This window comes from Nyctibius grandis, chromosome 1, assembly GCF_013368605.1.
Source record: "Nyctibius grandis isolate bNycGra1 chromosome 1, bNycGra1.pri, whole genome shotgun sequence".
Taxonomy (NCBI): Eukaryota; Metazoa; Chordata; class Aves; order Nyctibiiformes; family Nyctibiidae; genus Nyctibius; species Nyctibius grandis.
In genome coordinates this window covers 111,507,737-111,526,550 of record NC_090658.1, presented here as the reverse complement: position 1 = coordinate 111,526,550, position 18,814 = coordinate 111,507,737, and the positions used below count along the sequence as shown (strand labels likewise).

The following is an 18,814-nucleotide window of genomic DNA, read 5'->3' as shown; positions in this document are numbered from 1 at the left end:
GTGCTAGTTTTGAAAGTTGTTATAGAGCTGGGTAGCCAAATAGGTGGCATGTAAGCACTCCTCATGCAGTTTACGAGCTGGTTTGCTTCCCTTGTGCTCTCTGATGTCTTCACTATTTTATGTTATCTGTGGGTGTGCGTGGTCCTCTGGGATCATAAAAGAGGAGCAGAGCTCAGGAGGTGTCCCCTTGCAGGGCTCGGCTAGATGTGGTCAGCTATGGTGATATCAGAGAGGTAGGGTTCACCTGAGGCATCACGCACCAGAAACTCCCAGAAATGCAGCCTATCGCAGTAGTATTTGACATAGGAGACCAGAAATGAGTGTGAGGCTGCAGTGCTTTGTGTTTGATGTCTGCGCTGGCTGCCTTCACAATCCTGAAGCTGGCTAGTCAGGCGCAGATGTTGGGGAATAGTCATGTACATCCAAAGCAGAAGTTGGGGTACAGATTTGTGCAGGCTCCGGACAGAGGTTGCTCAGAGAACTGGTGTTCTTGTGGTGGATATGGCTTGCATGCAGATTACAACAGGGAAAGGGGAAGAGGACTGGGGGTTAGTTTGGAAATATGGATTTGGTAAAAGATAGGGATGGCCTTCTGCCTTCACAGAATCACAGAATCACAGATTGTTAGGGATTGGAAGGGACCTCGAAAGATCATCTAGTCGAATCCCCCTGCCGGAGCAGGATTGCCTAGACCATATGTAGATGTTGCATAGTCAGTGGACATGGAGACAATACATCTCTTAGCAAGAGATCATCTGGAATATGGTTTTAGAGTGGAACTTGGCCTCTTTAGGTTTAGAATGTAATGTGAATTTTTCCTAGAAAAATAACACTAATGTCACTTCTTTCAAACAAATGCATTGCTCTGATAATTTACTTTTTTTTCTTTTCTTTTTTTTTTTTTTTTTGAAGTAACATTTCTTTCCATACTCAGACAGGGAGATGACTGAGTAACTGATCATTTTATTTGCTCTCTATCCTCTAACACCACCCTTCTGCTTGCTTGCCTTACCTGTGATTATGCTTTCTTCTTTAATTAAGATTGTCACTTGATTTTAGGTGTATTTAGAAGAATCTGTGCATGTCTAATATTTCAATAATCAAAGCTATTTCAGTTTACTATATGTATCCTAATAAGTGGATTAAGTACAACACAGGCACTAGAAGAAAGACAGCAGGAGGAGAACATAAAAGATTGGATTAAAGCAGTGGGAGGACAAGACTGCAAAACTGCCTGCTGGTACTGAGAATATAAAAAATGTGCACACTGCACTGGCCTCGATCACTAAAATGTGCACAGACAAGTAAGAAAAATATATGTTCTTGTTTCATCCACCCACCTGTGAGAGCCGTATTTATTACATATCATAAAGAGCTTGACAGGCCTGTTGCATCATTACCACGCACGCACTTAATTTTATTGATTACTTCCGAGAGCTGAATGACTATTTGAACGAGACATGAGGCTGTATCACATAAAAGGCAGATAATTGAGACACTGACAGATAGTGTTATTGTGCCCTGGGCATTTCATTACTTCTTTAAGGACATTGGTAAGCCTCACTGTTTATTAGTTGTTGACAAGGGCACAATTATTACTACTGTATTCTTCAGCATGTTATTTCAACCAGATTGAAATGATAGCCATATCTTTTGTAAAAAAACAACAGATAAAGATATCTAGGCTTTAACTCCATTCCACACAGAAGTCAAAACAGGAGAGGAAATTCTAAATTCAGTTCTATATCTCAGAAGTATACTAGGGCTCTTTGCCATATCATGGTTGAGAAGAACAAATGTATTAGTATTGCGCAGCTTGTTAAGACCATTAGAAACACACAAAGATAAATTATCTGCTATGGTATGAAAGCTTCTTCATCTATAAACTTTTATTTGGCCTCCTCTTTGTGACTGTTATTTGCACAAAGAGCAGAAGGGTAACCTAAAATGGTGCTCTTGCCCTGCAAGCATAAGAACCAGATCTGTGATGCCAATGTTCAGTGCCAGTTGAATTGCAACCCTATCTATCAACTGTACTTAAGTTTTTTAACGTATTCTACAGGGATCTGTAACAGTCAGATGGCTTTTCACTTTCAGCTTGAATGATTCCACATGCTGCTGTCTACTGCTAAATCTGGAACACTTCTAAATGTTGCATTGGCAGATGCAAACTTTGCTAATGCACGAGAAACCCATCTGAAAAGTTGTTTTGGAGATGGTTATCTAGGAGCAGCCAACTAAATTCACCCATTCCAGCAAATATTAAAATATATTTCCAAAAGCAATCAGACTGCAATACTGTCACACAGGCAAAATCTTAACTCTTATCTACCATCATCTTGCAAATGTTTTTCAAGCTCTCAAGATGTTCAGTAGTAAACTGCCAGACTTCAGCAACAAAAGACACATGTTAATAAAAATATAGAGGGGATTGAGTCCTAGATTATGCTCTATTGATGCTAGAGATAAATGTTGCTGTAAAGAGAGTGCAACTCTCCTTAATTTGCCATACCTCTCAACAGTACTAATATGGAATAATATCCTCTCAGATGAATACAGTAAATCTAAAGAAAGAAATACAGTTGCTGACCTGTCCTTGATCACTTTCCTGAAGTTCTCCTGTTTTAAACAGGATAGGATTTGCTGCAAAACTGCTGCAGAGTCTAACTGCAAAATCAGATCATATTGTACCACTGTACCACTGTGAAAATCCAGAAGAGTTGAGGCTTGAAGTCAGTGAAGAAAGAATACTGAATGCACTCAGATAAATATGCAGGGCTCTTAAGTTGTATGTGTAACAGACGAGAAATGTATGAAACCAGCAACATTTAGTGGAAGTTTCAATATGGCTCACAACAGTCTAGTGACACTATGATTTCTTTTCTTTCTTTCTTCAGTGAAATATTTGAGACCAAGTTAGTAAAAGAGAAAATGTAGTGAAGAAGGACAAATAAACGCTCTTTCCATTCTTAGGGTGAATGAATTGTTAAAATATGATTCCATCTTTTCTTTTCCATAGAGTATAAAAGGAACAAAAAAGTAAGATGAGACGAAAAGGGAAACGCTCAATCAAAATATGCTTGGAAAAAAAAAAGTCTTATCTTCCAGGTAGTTACAGTTTAGCTAATGGAGATAAATCATCAATACAATCCTGGAAGTATTAATCTTAATTTTTATTTTGTTTTTTCTTTTAAAGCAATTTTGAAAATTCAGGGTACATGTCATGTGGGCTAAGAATATCTACTATTATTAAGATTGCTTGTATTTTCTCAGTACTGGATCCCGTTTTCAGGCACATAAGGTATATACAACTTTGCCAAATATAAAAAGTTTTGGCTGATATTTACGATACCGGTTTTCTGCAACAGATTACTTTTCAAAAGAAAATTTTAGCCAAAATGGTTTACTTATTCCTGAGAGACTGAAATTTGGCAGGAAGATGAGTTTTGCATCAGGGGGTTGCTTTTTATCATTCCTGTGAAATCTGCTCACACTTGTCCATTGGAAAATTTAATTGGAAAATTTATATTATATAAAGATATAATTTTCACTGAGCATGCTCCAGCTTCAGACTTCAACCAGGTATGAAATTAAAGAGGTGTGAATCTGGATCAGGCAAATTTGGGTATGTTACATTCTGCCATTTCACAAGCAAATGATGGAATCTACTTCTAGAATTTCTTTTTCAATCACCCTTAACATTTTTTATGGTAACTTAACTTAGGTACTATTTACCAAAATTATTTATGAGAACATCATGTGGGACTATGTTTAAGCCTTAATTAAGTCAAGACAGATCACAGGTATTGTTTCCCTCTAGAGTAGTTAGCCTGTCATAAAACAGAAATGAGGCAATTTTGTTATGGTCTTTTCTCAAAAATCCACCTTGATAGTTTCCAATCACTTTATTATTCTCTTGATGAGTACAAATTATTTATTTAATAATCTTGGTGTTTATTTAATAATCGTGTTATTTTTCTGCTATCAAAATTAGGCTGACTGGTCTGTAAGTCTCTCTGTTTCCCCTTGATTCCCTTTTTTAAAAAAACAAAAAACCAAAAAAAGCTGCTATGTTTTCTCTCTCTGTAATCCTACCCATCGAGATGAACTTCTCATACATAACTTCCACTACTTCCTAAATACTGCAAAAAATAATGTTTAAAAATATTTCAACTACCTTCCTTCCATATTCTGGCTTGTGTTTATAACCCCTTGATCTTACTTGTAATGTGGGATGTAATTTCATTTTTTTGATAACTGGAGCAAACAAAAAAGCATGTAACCTATCCTTCTCATTCACTATTTGCTCAGTTTCCACAGTAAACTATTAATTATTACCTGCCTTCATGCCTTCAGCTCTCTCCTACTAGTATTCAGAGATTTTTTTTCTTCTTGTTTTCATGACTTTTTTTAGTTGTAACCACTAAGAAAAGACAAAAGCAAGTATCTTTTGCATATGAACTTCTTAAGTGTAAGAGGCGCATGCATAGTCAACATGCTCCATCTGGCTGCAGAACACACAGGTTTAAGATCCCCCTGCCAAAGGGACATGAAAAGGCACCTCCACCTCAAAGAATTCCAAACTGCTGATCCAAGGAAGAGTTGACCACAGCCCATATAAACTCCACATTAATGCCACAATCCAGGAATACTTCATAATCAACCACTCTCCTGCCTGTTTCAAAATAGTCGCAGAGCTACTCCTTTATACGGATCCATTTACATGCTGTGTTGCAATTTCAGAATTTTTAAGTCCCTCTTCTAAAAAAAAAGTCTGATTTCCTACAGAAATGAAGTGAATCACATATGTGTGCATGTGTGCAATTTTTGCCCTATTTGTCAAAGAGGTGGACACCTCAAAGGAGCTGAATTTCTAGAAGTGTAGCACAAGTTGTTGGCAGGAATTGGGAGGTCCTGTTATTGCCCTGCAGAGAAGTGAAGGCAGGGAGAGCATTGCCCTTTCCTGCCTTGACCAGCAGCCGGGGCAGGGGTCCCTTGGCCACCCATTATACATGGGCTATCTAGCCAGGTAATACACACATACGTACAAACCAGCTGCAAAAGGTTCTTCCCCACTGTCACGCTGGACAAAAATATGCTGGGAGTTGGCAGTAATATGAATGCATTGCAATGACTTTTGGGGGATTTCAAGGAGTCAAAGTGGAGTTACTACTGGAAGTATTAAAGGCAGGGAAGCACTGAAGTGGGAAACTATGAGGGGAAGTTGTAGGGAATATGAAGGACCTGAAGGAGAAACAACTGACGGGAATCTAGGCCTTTCCTCTGGCCTTTAATGAGCTTTTCCTGGGCTCTTCCAACATTTATGACACGTGTGCATTTAGGTACATACACACTTATAATTCTGTATGAACCAATCACATATCATCTTCCATCTGATAATTTCAAGGTACCTCACAAATATTCATGAAAACTTTAACAATTACAAGGTGTTTTCATTAGAGCTATGCAAAAGATTAATTTTTAATGTTTTAACAAATCTGTCTGCTGGACAAAATTTGCTGTAAAATTATCATTAGGACTCACCTTTATCACTATTGTACAGAAAATCAAATTTTCATAAAAATGCTAAAATTTACTATTTTTCTGTATAAAGAAAGAGTAAAATGCAGGTAAAACCAATTAAAAACAATTAAAGTGAGCACAGAAATAAAAACAAAATAAAATTTAAGAAAACCAGATTGTTTACCACAACAGAAAGAAGAATGATCCAGTATTAAAGCAATGGAATTCCATTGCAAGCAACGGAATGGGAGCCCTTTGCCAATCACACACATGGATTATCTAATGATTTAATACACAGATTCAGAGATTCAGATTATGGTTTTTGCACCAGTACAATCTTTCTGTCTGACCTGGAATAAGTTATGTGAGCTCTCTGCAACAGATAGTAGTCCTTTTCTGTCTCCAAGAAGTAATGTGAGAAATGAAGTGGGGATAACCTGCTACTATAGTCAAATTATTATAGCATTGTACCTTTTGTAACAGATATTATACTATCTTTTACAGTAGAGCCAACAGATAACTCAGGTTAAGTTTGCTGATGAAATACTGAATAATTTACTAATATAGGTGTAAAAAGAAAGACATATTGCATTGTCATAACTTTATGATAAAGAATGTTAGAGATTTTCTTTTTAAAACTTTTTTTAAACATTAGAAAGATATGTAATACATAACCTTTGTGTATGGTTACTATAGAAAATTATCACTTTATAAGTGACTTTAACCTGTACAACCCCAAGTAAAAGTATTCGTGAATTTTCATAGATCTTTAGATATTTTCCTGTTGTTTTCATTGGCTCTTGACCACCAAATCCCAGTTGAACCTCACTCTTACCTTCCTCTTCTTTGTCACATCATATCAAAATTCTCCTCATTCTTTTTAAAACTGCATGACTGAAAAATTATCTTTTTATTTATTTATTCAGCATCAAGCTTGGGATCACAGGGCAGAACCAGTGCAGATTAAGGCATTACAGCCAAACCTCCAGAGGATGATTCAAACCACAATCCTGAATTAAAAACTGCTGAAGTTCAGTTGGGAATCTGAATTCTAAGTTTCACAATTTTATTTGATGATTGCTAGAGAAAAAAAAAAAAAAAAAGAGACACCAGTAATATCTCACCTATAGTAGTGACTGGATGTCTCCACAGCTTAATTCCAGATCCTGCAAAGCACTGAGTGCTCTTCATTCATGGTAGAACCAATAGGTTTCAGGACTTGCTTGGCCTCTTGCAAGAATATTCCCTTTTTTTAAGCTAATAAATATTACAAAATCTTTTATTTTATTGGTAAACCTTAAGCACATATTTGCTTAAAATTTTTAGTCTACTATATAGCTGCTTAAAAATGTATTTAGCATTTAAAGTTTTTTTTTCTTTATCCTTTTTAAAAGCAGTTTTTAGATATTATATCTCTTATAGGTTGACTAAACGACTTAACAGAAATCATCTTTCTGAAACAGTAAAACACCACCATAACACAGCTCAGTAACAGGCTTGTACAAATAGTTTAATAAATCTATAGATACTACATCACTTCTGTTTATTGTGGAGTTTCTAGAGAATAGGAAAAAAAAAGATAAACTGTGATGGGAAAAAAAAAAGATAAACTGTGATGTGGAGTTCACCATATGCATGTGCAGCAGTAAATGGAATTTTTGATGCCTTGATAGTAATTCCATTTCATTGTTTACTAAACGGAGAAAGAGGATGCTGCTTACCTTTGTCTCAATTTGTTTGGTGTCTAGATTCTGAAAAAGCAGCTTTACTCTTGTTTTCCCATCATCTGAAGAGCCTTTAAGCTGAGAGAATTTAAACCTCCACAGCACGTTCTAAAGAAAAAGAAATTTGATTAAGGACTCCATTACACACTCTTACCTAGAACTATAGATTGATGATCAATGTTTATGTACTAAGATGATAAAGAATTAGGGCAGTAAACATAGTTCATGATAACAGGCTGGTTGCAGAGCACATAAAAGTAACAGCTCTCTATCATATGTGATACAGATGTGAAAGCAAAAGATGCAATATTAATATTCACTAATTAAAAAATTATTTAGAAATTCTCTGAAATGTAGATGTTTCAGTTGCCTATGTAATATCAAAATCCATGGCAAAAGCTTAATTCTGGAAAGATCCATGAGGATATTTGCATTAGTTTCACTATGAACACAATTCCATACTATATCTTGTTCTTTCATATTTCAGCTGGCTCATCTGCATAATGTAGATAATAATGTCTTACACAGATGTTGCAAAGCTGAATTTACTATGGGTGTTATGTGATTTGAAATCCTCAGAAAAATAAGCTATAGAAATGAAAAAATGTTATTATTGAATGCAGTCTTGCAAACCACAAAAAATATGTTTTACGGTACATAGTTGTTTGTAAAATATATAAGAATTCTAGGCTTCTTGGTCTACAGGTTTATGCATGGTATCTTACTATTGTTGGTAAATCCTAGATTGACAGGTATGTTTTGATAGTTATGGAGATATTTTTTAAAAACAAATATTGGGAAATTAGTTTTGAAACCAATGTCATTTTCTATATTTATTTGAATGTTTTCTATTGATTGCCTGAAAATGTATAGGTTTAAGAAAACACAAGGTAACAATTTGCATTTGGACTTCCTGCGGATCTTTCCTTATATAATCTTGATGAAAATTCTATGCACGTGTTGAAATGTGATTCTGTCCCTGGACACTGCTGAGGAAACACAATTTACATACTTTGAAGGCTATTTCAAAAGCACACACAGAAAAAAGTTTGCTATGTTCCATTTTCCAATATACCTCACCACAAAATACTTTTTTCATGTAGACCAGTGCTACCAGTGGTCTTCAGAACCCTACTCATAGTTTGAAATGTAACGTCCTATAAATAAGTCTTTACAGAAGGCACAAAAAGCCTGATTCCATCTCCTGGTTCCCTGTAGACATAAACATCATTGACTTCTTAAACAAATAAAACAGATGAAGAAAAACCCAACTATGCTACAGCATTGCGATGGTGCTTAAACTTTACATTCACAAATGTATTTTAACTGGGTCCAGAGGGCCTAATTAGACCACCTGAAAAGTATCCAAAGCTTAAATGAGTTTGGATCTAAATAGGACAGATGAATGTTTGCTATGTAATATAACTGCTAGGGTGGAGATGAAACAAGAACTCAGCGACAGTTTAGCAATAACAGGCATTGCTGCAGTCATCATCTCTCTCAACAGTTGACACTGAGTGGAAAAGAAAAGAAGTAGCTGGCTCTGGAAGCTGGAAGAAAATGCAGACTTTGGAATCCCTTTATCTTGGATGAGCAGCTGGAGGCACAGGATAGGGAAGATGAACCAACCAAGCCAACTAGTTACAAAAATCCCTACAATCAGATATAAAGCAGCTGAAGGCCACAAGAGTATGTCTGTGATGGGTCCAAAATGGCAAAAGCTGAATGAGTCAAGCCCATGATGACCCTGGAACAGAACATGTATGAAATGAAGTAATTCTTTCAAATAAATTTAAAAATTCACCAAAACTGTACTAGAGACGAGCTTTCTAAAAGACACTTAAACTCCTATGCAAAATTTCTTGTCCTTTTTTTTTCATCATTTGTAATAAGAAGGTCCTTTTTATATGATTTTACAGGATGTAATAAAGAACATTTTTTAATGAGTACATGAGCTAGTTGCCCGAAATTTGAGTTGTAGGGCAGACAGTGGACTGGCCTTCATTTTAATAAGCCTGTGTGAACACCTGCTGTGGCATAAGACCATTCTTAGCATCAGTAGGTGACTTTAATTTGAAATTTCATTATCTCAAAGAAAAAAGTTTTTCAACAAAACTGCTGTCTCCCTAATGAACTGTTAATTGCTTGACCACTTCAACAATCTATTCAGTGTTGGTAGAAAATATTCTGAAAAATTTATGAGTTTTGGCCAAAACAGTCAGCTCCAGCTGACAATTATGGGAAGTAAGATGAACTGCAGAAGCCACCCATTACTGCCTTACTCAGGCTTGAGGATGTAGAGGACATCACTGTCTCTCACACAGATTAACAATAAATGTCTTCAGCTCTCCAGAATTTTTACAGTTTAACAACAGAATCAAGCTATTTGACATTATTCTGTATTTCTCCTTAGGTAAGCAATAAAAGTTGATCTAAATCCTCCTCATCATCAGTACTGAAGGTAGGTACTGTGGCTCAAAGTCCTGTCTTTTCTACAGGTAATACCTTGGTTCTACCGAAAGCAACAGGAACAAGATTTTAATTATGGCTCATTATCTGATCTTGAAAAAAGCAGTATCAATAGAGAAATTAATAATTTTAAAGGTGGGAGTACACCCAATCAATCTTTGCATTTAAAAGAAACATTTTGTATAGTCTAAACTAATGAGATTACTTTCCATAGTGTACAATTGTGCAAAAAGCACAATTTCAGAATGCAGTATCACCTGAGGCAGAGAAAGGTATGTAAACATATTTCCTGAAATTTTATGCCACCTCATAGGATAGCACACTTAATGCAATCAGTCTGAATTTTCAAATAACAATGATCTTCATCATTACTTCTCTGCACAAAGATTTGTGCATTTTGGTCCAAAAACCCCAAAATACCAACACACAAAAACTAGATCCTGTGTCAATATTTCAAAGTGCAGTATGTTTCCTCTTAAGTCAGAATGACTGATTGAATTTCTTTAATACATATTTAAAAAGTCCTTTCAGTTTGGAGTTAAAGATCGTATTTCAGAGGACAGACTTTCTACTGTACAGCTCTATTAAGGCAGAAATATTTTTTGTATGTATGTTTACATTTACCGGCAAATAAATGTATAAATCCATTTAGAATAATTTAAATTAAAGTATCATTTTAAATTACATATAAAATAGTACAATTATAGACAGGGCTTGGAAGTTGGCATGTATCATAAACCAGCCCCTCTAGGCACTTTATATGTGTCCACTGTTTTGCAAGATAAGTGAATTTAATCTTATAGACTATGACTTTGAAATGCATTTGCCCTTGTTCTGTTTATTTTAGACATGGCTTAAATTTCTTATGATGGAAGAATAATTATTCCTATTTTTATCCGTAGCTTCAAAACAAACAGAATCAGGTGACAATTTTTTTTCATGAGGGGTGATTTTTTAAAAATCTTGATGTTTCTTCATTACTAAGACACCAGGTTCTCTGCTAAATATAACCTTCCTTTGCTTTTATTACTTGAAAAGGAAATTACTTTTTTTCATATCTTTCTCCAAAACTTATCTTTATGGGCTAAGGCACAAGTATAATTGTCCCTTTCTAGTCCCAAACTGACTACATTTTAGTAGTGCTGTACAAATAACAAGTACAGTATGTTTGAGGAAGAAATACTCGACATCAACATAAAAATTACTGTTATTGATCAATATAAAAAATTATGGTTAATGATAACATCAATAATAGTAAAACAAAACAGAGTTATGTTTTCTTTCTTTTTCCTCTTACCTTTGTCTTACTGTCAAAACAGGTAAACCCCAGAGCAAAGTCGACTGTGAAACATAGGGTATCTCCTTGCCAACTGCACATATATGTTTTAGACTGGAAAAAAAAAAAGGATTATTTTTGAGAAAACAACCATTATTGTCCTTTATCATATAAAACCAGTATTTTATGGTTTGGGTTTTTTTTGTGTGTGAGAAGATGCTCAGTTGGCAACACTGGTACTGCTTTATATTATTACATTTTAAAATTGTCAAAAAATTCTGAATGCAGGTCAGTATCAGATCTGTCAGCTAGATATTAACTGGAGTCTTCTGTATTTTGAGTCATTCCAGAAAATAACTAACATATTCTTGGAAACCATCCTTACAAAATGCAACACAGAACAAACAAAGCCAAATCTGACTATTTCAAAGCCTTTGGAAAACTGCTTAGACCTGACCTATTAGTGACTTCTGACATCATGTAACAGTGCCTAAATGTTTACTGGTTGCAATCTAACTATGAAAAAGCTATCTGTCTACTGGACCTCTCCATATGATTTAAACTTTGTAGACAGTCTTTTTTTATTTTGCAACATTTTTTCATTTGTAAACTTGGAAGACATGCTAGTGCAGCACTATGCTAGTTAATGTTAGTGAATGTAATTTAATAATAACTAATAACTATCACTTATTAGTTAGCACTGATACTTGCTAGACTGTGCTATATATACACGAATTCTTTGATCACCTTTCAGGTTAGAAAGAAAAATTCTGTTTTATTAACAAACTCCAGAAGTTCTGTTTAAACTTCTGAATAAGCTTTACAGTAAGAAGTCAATTAACCTTCTTTACATGTGTTTTTAAGGCTAGCTAACTTGGGCATATGACAGATTCTGAAGGCACATTAAAAAGCTTCTGCTGCTGATGTAATATGAAACAGCTTGATGACATCCACCTTTCACAGTTAATAGCAAAAAGCCCACTGCCTTCAGCATGAGTAGAGATTAGATCCTATCTTCAGCCTTTCCTCACCTCACCTTACCAGTTATTTTAAAAATTATACCCTTGTGTTTTATGAAATCTTTGTTTTTTTTTTTTTCTTCCAAGGGAGCTTTACTTGGCTCTCATTCATATTTCATAAACTGCAATGTTGTCTCAAACTTATAGACATTTGTTTATAGGAAATTTTTGATTCTGGATAGTTTCTTTAAATTCAAGAAAATGGTTTTAACACAAGAATGGCCTAATAAACTTGCTTAAGTTGAAAATTGTCCATTTAATTGCTTTTTAAAGATTTTTAGTACAATCTAAACTTCTGTATTTAGCAATTGTGAAGGTTTCCTCATTACACTCTTAATAAAAATATTTATACTAAAATAAGCATTTCTGAGTTGCAGATATGACATTTTATAAAGGATTTTGAAAGGGCTGGGAATGAAATGCATTTCTTAGTATAGATTAGTATTATAATAATCTCAACAATGACAGAGATGTATATTATTTCTGAATAAATTATTTTGCTCACTGGTGTTCAAAGATCATATTATTTGGCGTTTAAAAATATTTCAGTGATTGATATTCAATTAGAATGACATTTAAATATCCCTACATTTTGTTCAGTAATTATAAGGTGGTATTAAGCACCAGTCATAACTTAATTCTCCATTATTTTCCATTTAAAAAAGGTTATACTAGCTGAGTTCTGACTCAGAAAAGCAATTTTTAAAACATAATAAATTAGATTCCCCCAATGGGTAAGCATCTAATTGCTCAGCCACAAATGGTGAATACTAAAATGATCTACTCACAAATAATTAGCCTGGGGTATTTTACAAATATTCAATACTTTCAAATAATGGAACTGGTTCGGAAATTATTTGCAGACAAATACTAGAGACAAACAGAATATGCTTCATTTTCACTATGATAAACATATAAATACTTGTTTATACTTACAAAACACTAATAGCTTTTTCTTTACAACAGAATTAGTTTGGGTTTGGCCATATAAATTTAAAAGCCAGCCTATGGCATTTGCTCAATGTCTTTGAACAGGGGTCCTGCACCTGGGTCAGGGCAATCCCCAATAACAATACAGGCTGGGGCATGAAGGGATTGAGAGCAGCCCTGCAGAGAAGGACTTGGGGGTACTGGTGGATGAAAAGCTGGACATGAGCCGGCAGTGTGCGCTCGCAGCCCAGAAAGCCAACCGTATCCTGGGCTGCATCAAAAGAAGTAGTGGAAAGGTGTTCCTGCCCATGGCAACAGGGTTGGAACTAGATGATCTTTAAGGTCCCTTCCAACCCAAACCATTCTATGATTCTAAGCACGGCCAGCAGGTTGAGGGAGGTGCTTCTGCCTCTCTACTCTGCTCTGGTGAGACTCTACCTGGAGTACTGTGTCCAGCTCTGGAGTCCTGAGCACAGTAAAGACATGGACCTGTTAGAGCAGGTCCAGAGGAGGACCACAAAAATGAGCAGAGGGCTGGAGCACCTCTCCTGTGAAGAAAGGCTGAGAGAGTTGGGGGTTGTTCAGCCTGGAGAAGAGAAGGCCCTGGGGAGACCTTATTGCAGCCTTTCAGTACCTAAAGGGGGTTTATAAGAAAGATGGGGACAAAGTTTTTAGCAGAGCCTGTTGCAATAAGACAAGGGGTAATGGTTTTAAACTAAAAAAGGGTAGATTTAGACTAAATATAAGGAAGAATTTTTTTACAATGAGGATGGTGAAACACTGGAACAGGTTGCCCAGAGAGGTTGTAGATGCCCTGTCCCTGGAAACATTCAAGGTCAGGTTGGACGAGGCTCTGAGCAACCTGATCTAGTGGAAGAAGTCCCTGCTCATTTCAGGTGGGTTGGACTAGATGACCTTTAAAGATCCCTTCCAACCCAAACTATTCTATGATTCTACATACACTCACTATCTTTCCCATAGACATAAAGATTTCCCAGAAATAATTCAGCTTTGATCTATCCTCCTCATTTAGCAGACTGTCTCAGGATCCTGGAGCTCCTGCCCTGCCGATGGCAGGTTCAACTGGAGCTATTCTGCAGAACCAATGGATGTTCCAGCTGTTTCTTGGGCAGACGTGTGGTGGCAAGCATGACACTATTATGCTAGCACTGCACTGTAAATGTAGGCAGTATCATTCAATGCTAATATCATTATGCACTAATTACCATTATCTCACATACCGGCAATACCAGTCTCGAGCAGTCCTGAGCTCTCTGCCTGCCTATCTTGTCCATGCCTCTGCACTGGGTCCCATTCACCAGAGTAGCTCATGTGGGAGTGAGCAAGTCTCTTTGCTCCAAAAGCTGAAAGGAAAGGTTAACAGCAGGCCACAGCGTTTCCTTCTTGCCAACGAAATTTCTGCCTCTCCTCAGCAAATCACTGATACAAAGCCAAATTTGTGTGTGCATGAACTGCAGGGGACTGAGATTCCTGGAGGGGAGTAAGAAAGCTGGGTAGGATAGAGAGTTAGGAAGAAGAGAGTCCTGTAAGCTAAATGATGGAAAAAGAGGGCCTGCATAAAGAAGCAGGAGGTGTTGGCGAGAGTGTGTAAGTACCCTTCTACTGCAGTCTTCAGAATGAAATTAAGTCCCCACATTTACACTAGGGCAAGATTTCAGCCCTCTAACAAGGTCACATCAGCTGGTCAGTAGTTTGCATTTCACTCCCGTCTACAAAACTCTTGACACTTCCATCCCAGCATGATCCTACAATTAGCTAATATTACGAGGCTTGGGGAACTTAGTACTTTTTGTTGTTGTTGTTGTTGCTATCCATATCAATTAATATCTTCCATGACTGTGAACACATCTTGAAATCTGCAGAAGGTATTGAAGGCTTGGGTCAATTACCTCTTAATTGAAAAAACAGAAAGGCTTCTTTCCATCAGTTTTTACAACAAGAAGAGGACAAGGGACAGGTTGCTTCAGTACTCTAAAACAAAGACCGATGTAGGATTCTGTCTAACGATGAGAGGAGACTTTACAAATATGCTCAATGACAGGCCAATTAATTTCAAAACCAGCTTTTATGATCACCCGTTATGATGACTCTTTCCCTCAGAAGGAGGGAATGTGTTTGTGAACAGATCTGCTAACCTAACAATGTTTTAAACTTGGTTCATGGGTGTTAGGTACCCAAGTCATGAGGTGAGTAAATGCTAAAACTGGAGAATGAATGCACAGGAAAAGACTACAAGAGGCACTTTCTTATTTCCACTCAGAGAAGAGGGCATAAATATACCTCCAATATCTGTACAGCAAGAGACAGAGCCTGGGCAACAAACAGAAAGGGGGACCATTTCACGTGTAGTCACTGCCCTATGACACGGTTGAAAGCACAAAGACTTCGTGGGTAATTAGCACTGTTGCAACCCAGACACAGGCTGCTTAGGAAGGAGAGGCAAGGAAGAAAAAGATTCTCTCTCCTCTTGAGTTGTGTTTTATGTGCAGGGGTCCTTGGCCACACAGACCTGTAGTATGAAGATAGAAGGAAGTGAGCATGCCTGCCAGATCAGAGGTCTTCTGATTTCAGCACAGAGATGTGGCTCTCCTGGGTAGGCTGCAGTCTTAAGTTTGGTTGTGTCAGGGACTGTGCAGTCCAAATGCTTCTAAATAAATCTGGACGTGCAATAGATTTTTGCAGTTACTGGAATATGAGCTTATTGAAATGCTTTAGCTGGGGGGGGGCCTAAATTTGCCTAAGTCCTGTCATGGCTGTCCAATGTAGTACCTCTGGAGTTTTTTAAGACATACGATCTTTTAATGTTAATCTGATGTGGGATTGCATTCTAGCCCTGAAATAGGTGTTCTACTTGCTTATGTTCTTCAGGTAAAATTCATTAAAATTGTGATTACTAATAATGCCTGTCAGCTGAGATATTACATTCTGAGATCATCAACAAAGATTCATAGTTAAAAAACCCCATTTTATATAAATTTTAAAGAATCAGGTTAGTCAGCTATCAACCTTTTCAGTCAGTATTCCTTTTCCCAAGATTTCCTTTATTTCCCTGGCAAATAAAGTTTCTAAGGAACAAATGAGATTCAGTGATGTTGCTCATGTAAGGGCAACACAGAAAAATGACATATTCCTTTTAATGGAGTTTACTTTTATAACTCTAGTGTTGTTGTTCCTAATACCTCATCAAGCTCACAGTTTCAGAAATTCAGCTGACACCTGGCTACATTGTCGTTAATTATTGTCTTGCATGAGGAAAAACCTCACTTTTGCTTTAACTACAGCGTTCATATGCAATATATTCATTCTGGACTCAGCTATGGTCTGTTGAGCAGGAATTCTAGTGGTTTTGATCAGCCAAAACACAGAAATAAATACCTGTCTTCTATTCTAAATGAATTCAAATTTGGCATATACATGATTTTGCTTGTTTATTTTCCAACAAGCAATTGGAAAGTAGACAATGCCATTACACTTTACTGCTTAAACTACACATTTCCACTGCTACTCTGTCAACTACTTTATAGATGTATACATACGTTTGCTCTAAGATGAGCTGTAAAGGTTTATTACATGTTAAGTGGGAACACAGACACTATTTCTCATTATACTCATGTTATAGAATTCGACACAATACTTTCTAAAAATAAATTATAAAAATAACCAGACAGCAAAGCATTTGGGCAAGAACCATATCCATATCGATATGCATTCAGTATACATATTGCACGGTGTATTCCTATTATTCATTTATTCACTTTAAGTGAAAATATGTGCTATGCCTTTGTGTGGCAATAATACAACATCAATTTACTAAATGATAAAATCTTAATAAAGCTTTGACTTTGCTTAGAACAAGGGAGTATTTGCATTAAAATTAAATTAACATTGTTTTACTAATCTAATGAATATATTTTTGGAATACTGTTTTCCAGAGACAAGTCATACCTTTTACATCTAAAATAACACATCGGATGAGAACACAGTTTTATTTGTTCAGTAAAAATAGTACCTACTTCATATATTCTAAAACAGCCATTACTATCTGGTTCTGGTCTTTCTCCCTTTTTATAGCTAGCTACCAATGAATATAGATACAAGCCATGAACAATAGTGCATGTGTTTAGCATGTATAATTTAGTAATGACCCCAAAATCTACTAAAGTTAACAGCAAAGCTCTTTTGAGCCATTCAAGATTTGTCTGTTGCTATTTAATGTAGAAAAAAAATAAATTAAAGCTTAGCCATATGCAGATCAAAACTAAGTGACTAAAAATCTCAAACAGAACAACTAGAAATACCCCAAACTGCGCACTTTTTCCTACTAAACGAGATGACTTTTCAACAAAGTTCATGATCTCATAAAGTCTTAAGAAAGTGAATGGTATACAGATCAGGAGAAGAGTGGAATTCTAGTGGGCTAAATGTATATGAAGTGATTTGTTCGTCATTCTCTATTAAATGGGAGATTAACATAATAATTGAATTTAGTTGTAAGAGTTTTCCCTAGAAAGCAAATACTGGTCAACATTTAAATCATATTAACAGAAGACTCCAGGCTTGCCAATTTGAACTCATAAAATTTTAATAGCACCCAAATATCACTGACAATTGTTTCATCTTATTTTTGAAACCAAATCCCTCCTCATATTACATTTAATCTTTTTTTCAGTCTTTCTATCCACGTGGGCATCTGTAAAAAATGGGAGGAAGTTTGTATGAGTCGTCAGAGGAACTTAAATGCCTGAAACAGGCACGTAAATGATGTGCTCTTTTGTTTTGCATTAGAAATAAAATAATGCACAACAGCATTTAAAGCACATTGAGGGTAAGGAAAAAAAATTATACCAACAGCAGACAGTTTGGAACACAGATTCTTGCATGAAAACTTTATACAGCAGCTTTATACAAGCTATTATATCATACAGGAGTGACAGGAGTAAGGTTTTTTAATGCATGCAATGTATTTACCAACTATAACGTTTGGTAAAAGCCTTAATATGGGACGAGCTAGGTCAAAAATGAGCTTTTTTGAAAATTCCACTTTGAGCACAAGAAAACACCAAGTAGGATGTGGAGATGATGATATGAGCAACCAGAGCTGTTATGGTTGTACTGAGAAATATATCTCAGCCCACATACAGAGAGTGAACTAGGAAGCATACAAAATTAAGGCCCTTAATTCTGAAGACAGCCTGCAAAATCTTCTTCAACAGTCTTTTCACGTAGAATTACTTGTGCAAAACAGAAGTGCTTTTTAAACTCTTCGACATTCAAAAACAGAATCACAGAATCAACTAGGTTGGAAGAGACCTTTGGGATCATCGAGTCCAACCTTTGACCTAACACCACCGTGCCAACTAGACCATGGCACTAAGTGCCACATCCAGTCTTCTCTTAAACACCTCCAGGGATGGTGATTCCACCACCTTCCTGGGTAGCCCATTCCAATGCCTAATAACTCTTTCTGTGAAGAAATTTTTCCTAATGTCTAACCTGAACCTCCCCTGGCACAGCTTGAGGCTATGCCCTCTAGTCCTGTTGCTACTTGCCCGGGAGAAGAGGGCGACCCCCACCCCGCTACAGCCTCCTTTCAGGTAGTTGCAGAGAGCAATAAGGTCTCCCCTCAGCCTCCTTTTCTCCAGGCTAAACAACCCCAGTTCCTCCATCTGCTCCTCATAGGACATACCCTCTAGATACTTCACCAGCTTTGTTGTCCTCCTCTGGACTCACTCCAGCACCTCAATGTCTTTGAGGCTGAATTAAAAATGCACATACTTTGGCTTTCTCATATTTAAAAATTCCGATTGTTATTTTAGGATGAAAATTTTTGTATTATAGATCATGATTTTTTT

At 36.4% G+C, this 18,814-nt stretch overlaps 1 protein-coding gene across 1 annotated transcript in view; it reads right to left on the bottom strand.

The window, feature by feature from the left end:
* SNTG2 (syntrophin gamma 2) overlaps window positions 1–18,814 on the bottom strand; it is a 310,557-nt gene that overhangs the window by 5,122 nt on the left and 286,621 nt on the right. Inside the window, exons 15-16 of the mRNA XM_068409305.1 lie at window positions 11,014–11,106; window positions 7,245–7,355 (exon numbers count right to left, since the gene is read on the bottom strand). Of these exons, the coding sequence (XP_068265406.1) occupies window positions 7,245–7,355; window positions 11,014–11,106 (204 nt within the window). The remainder of the gene's footprint in view (window positions 1–7,244; window positions 7,356–11,013; window positions 11,107–18,814) is intronic.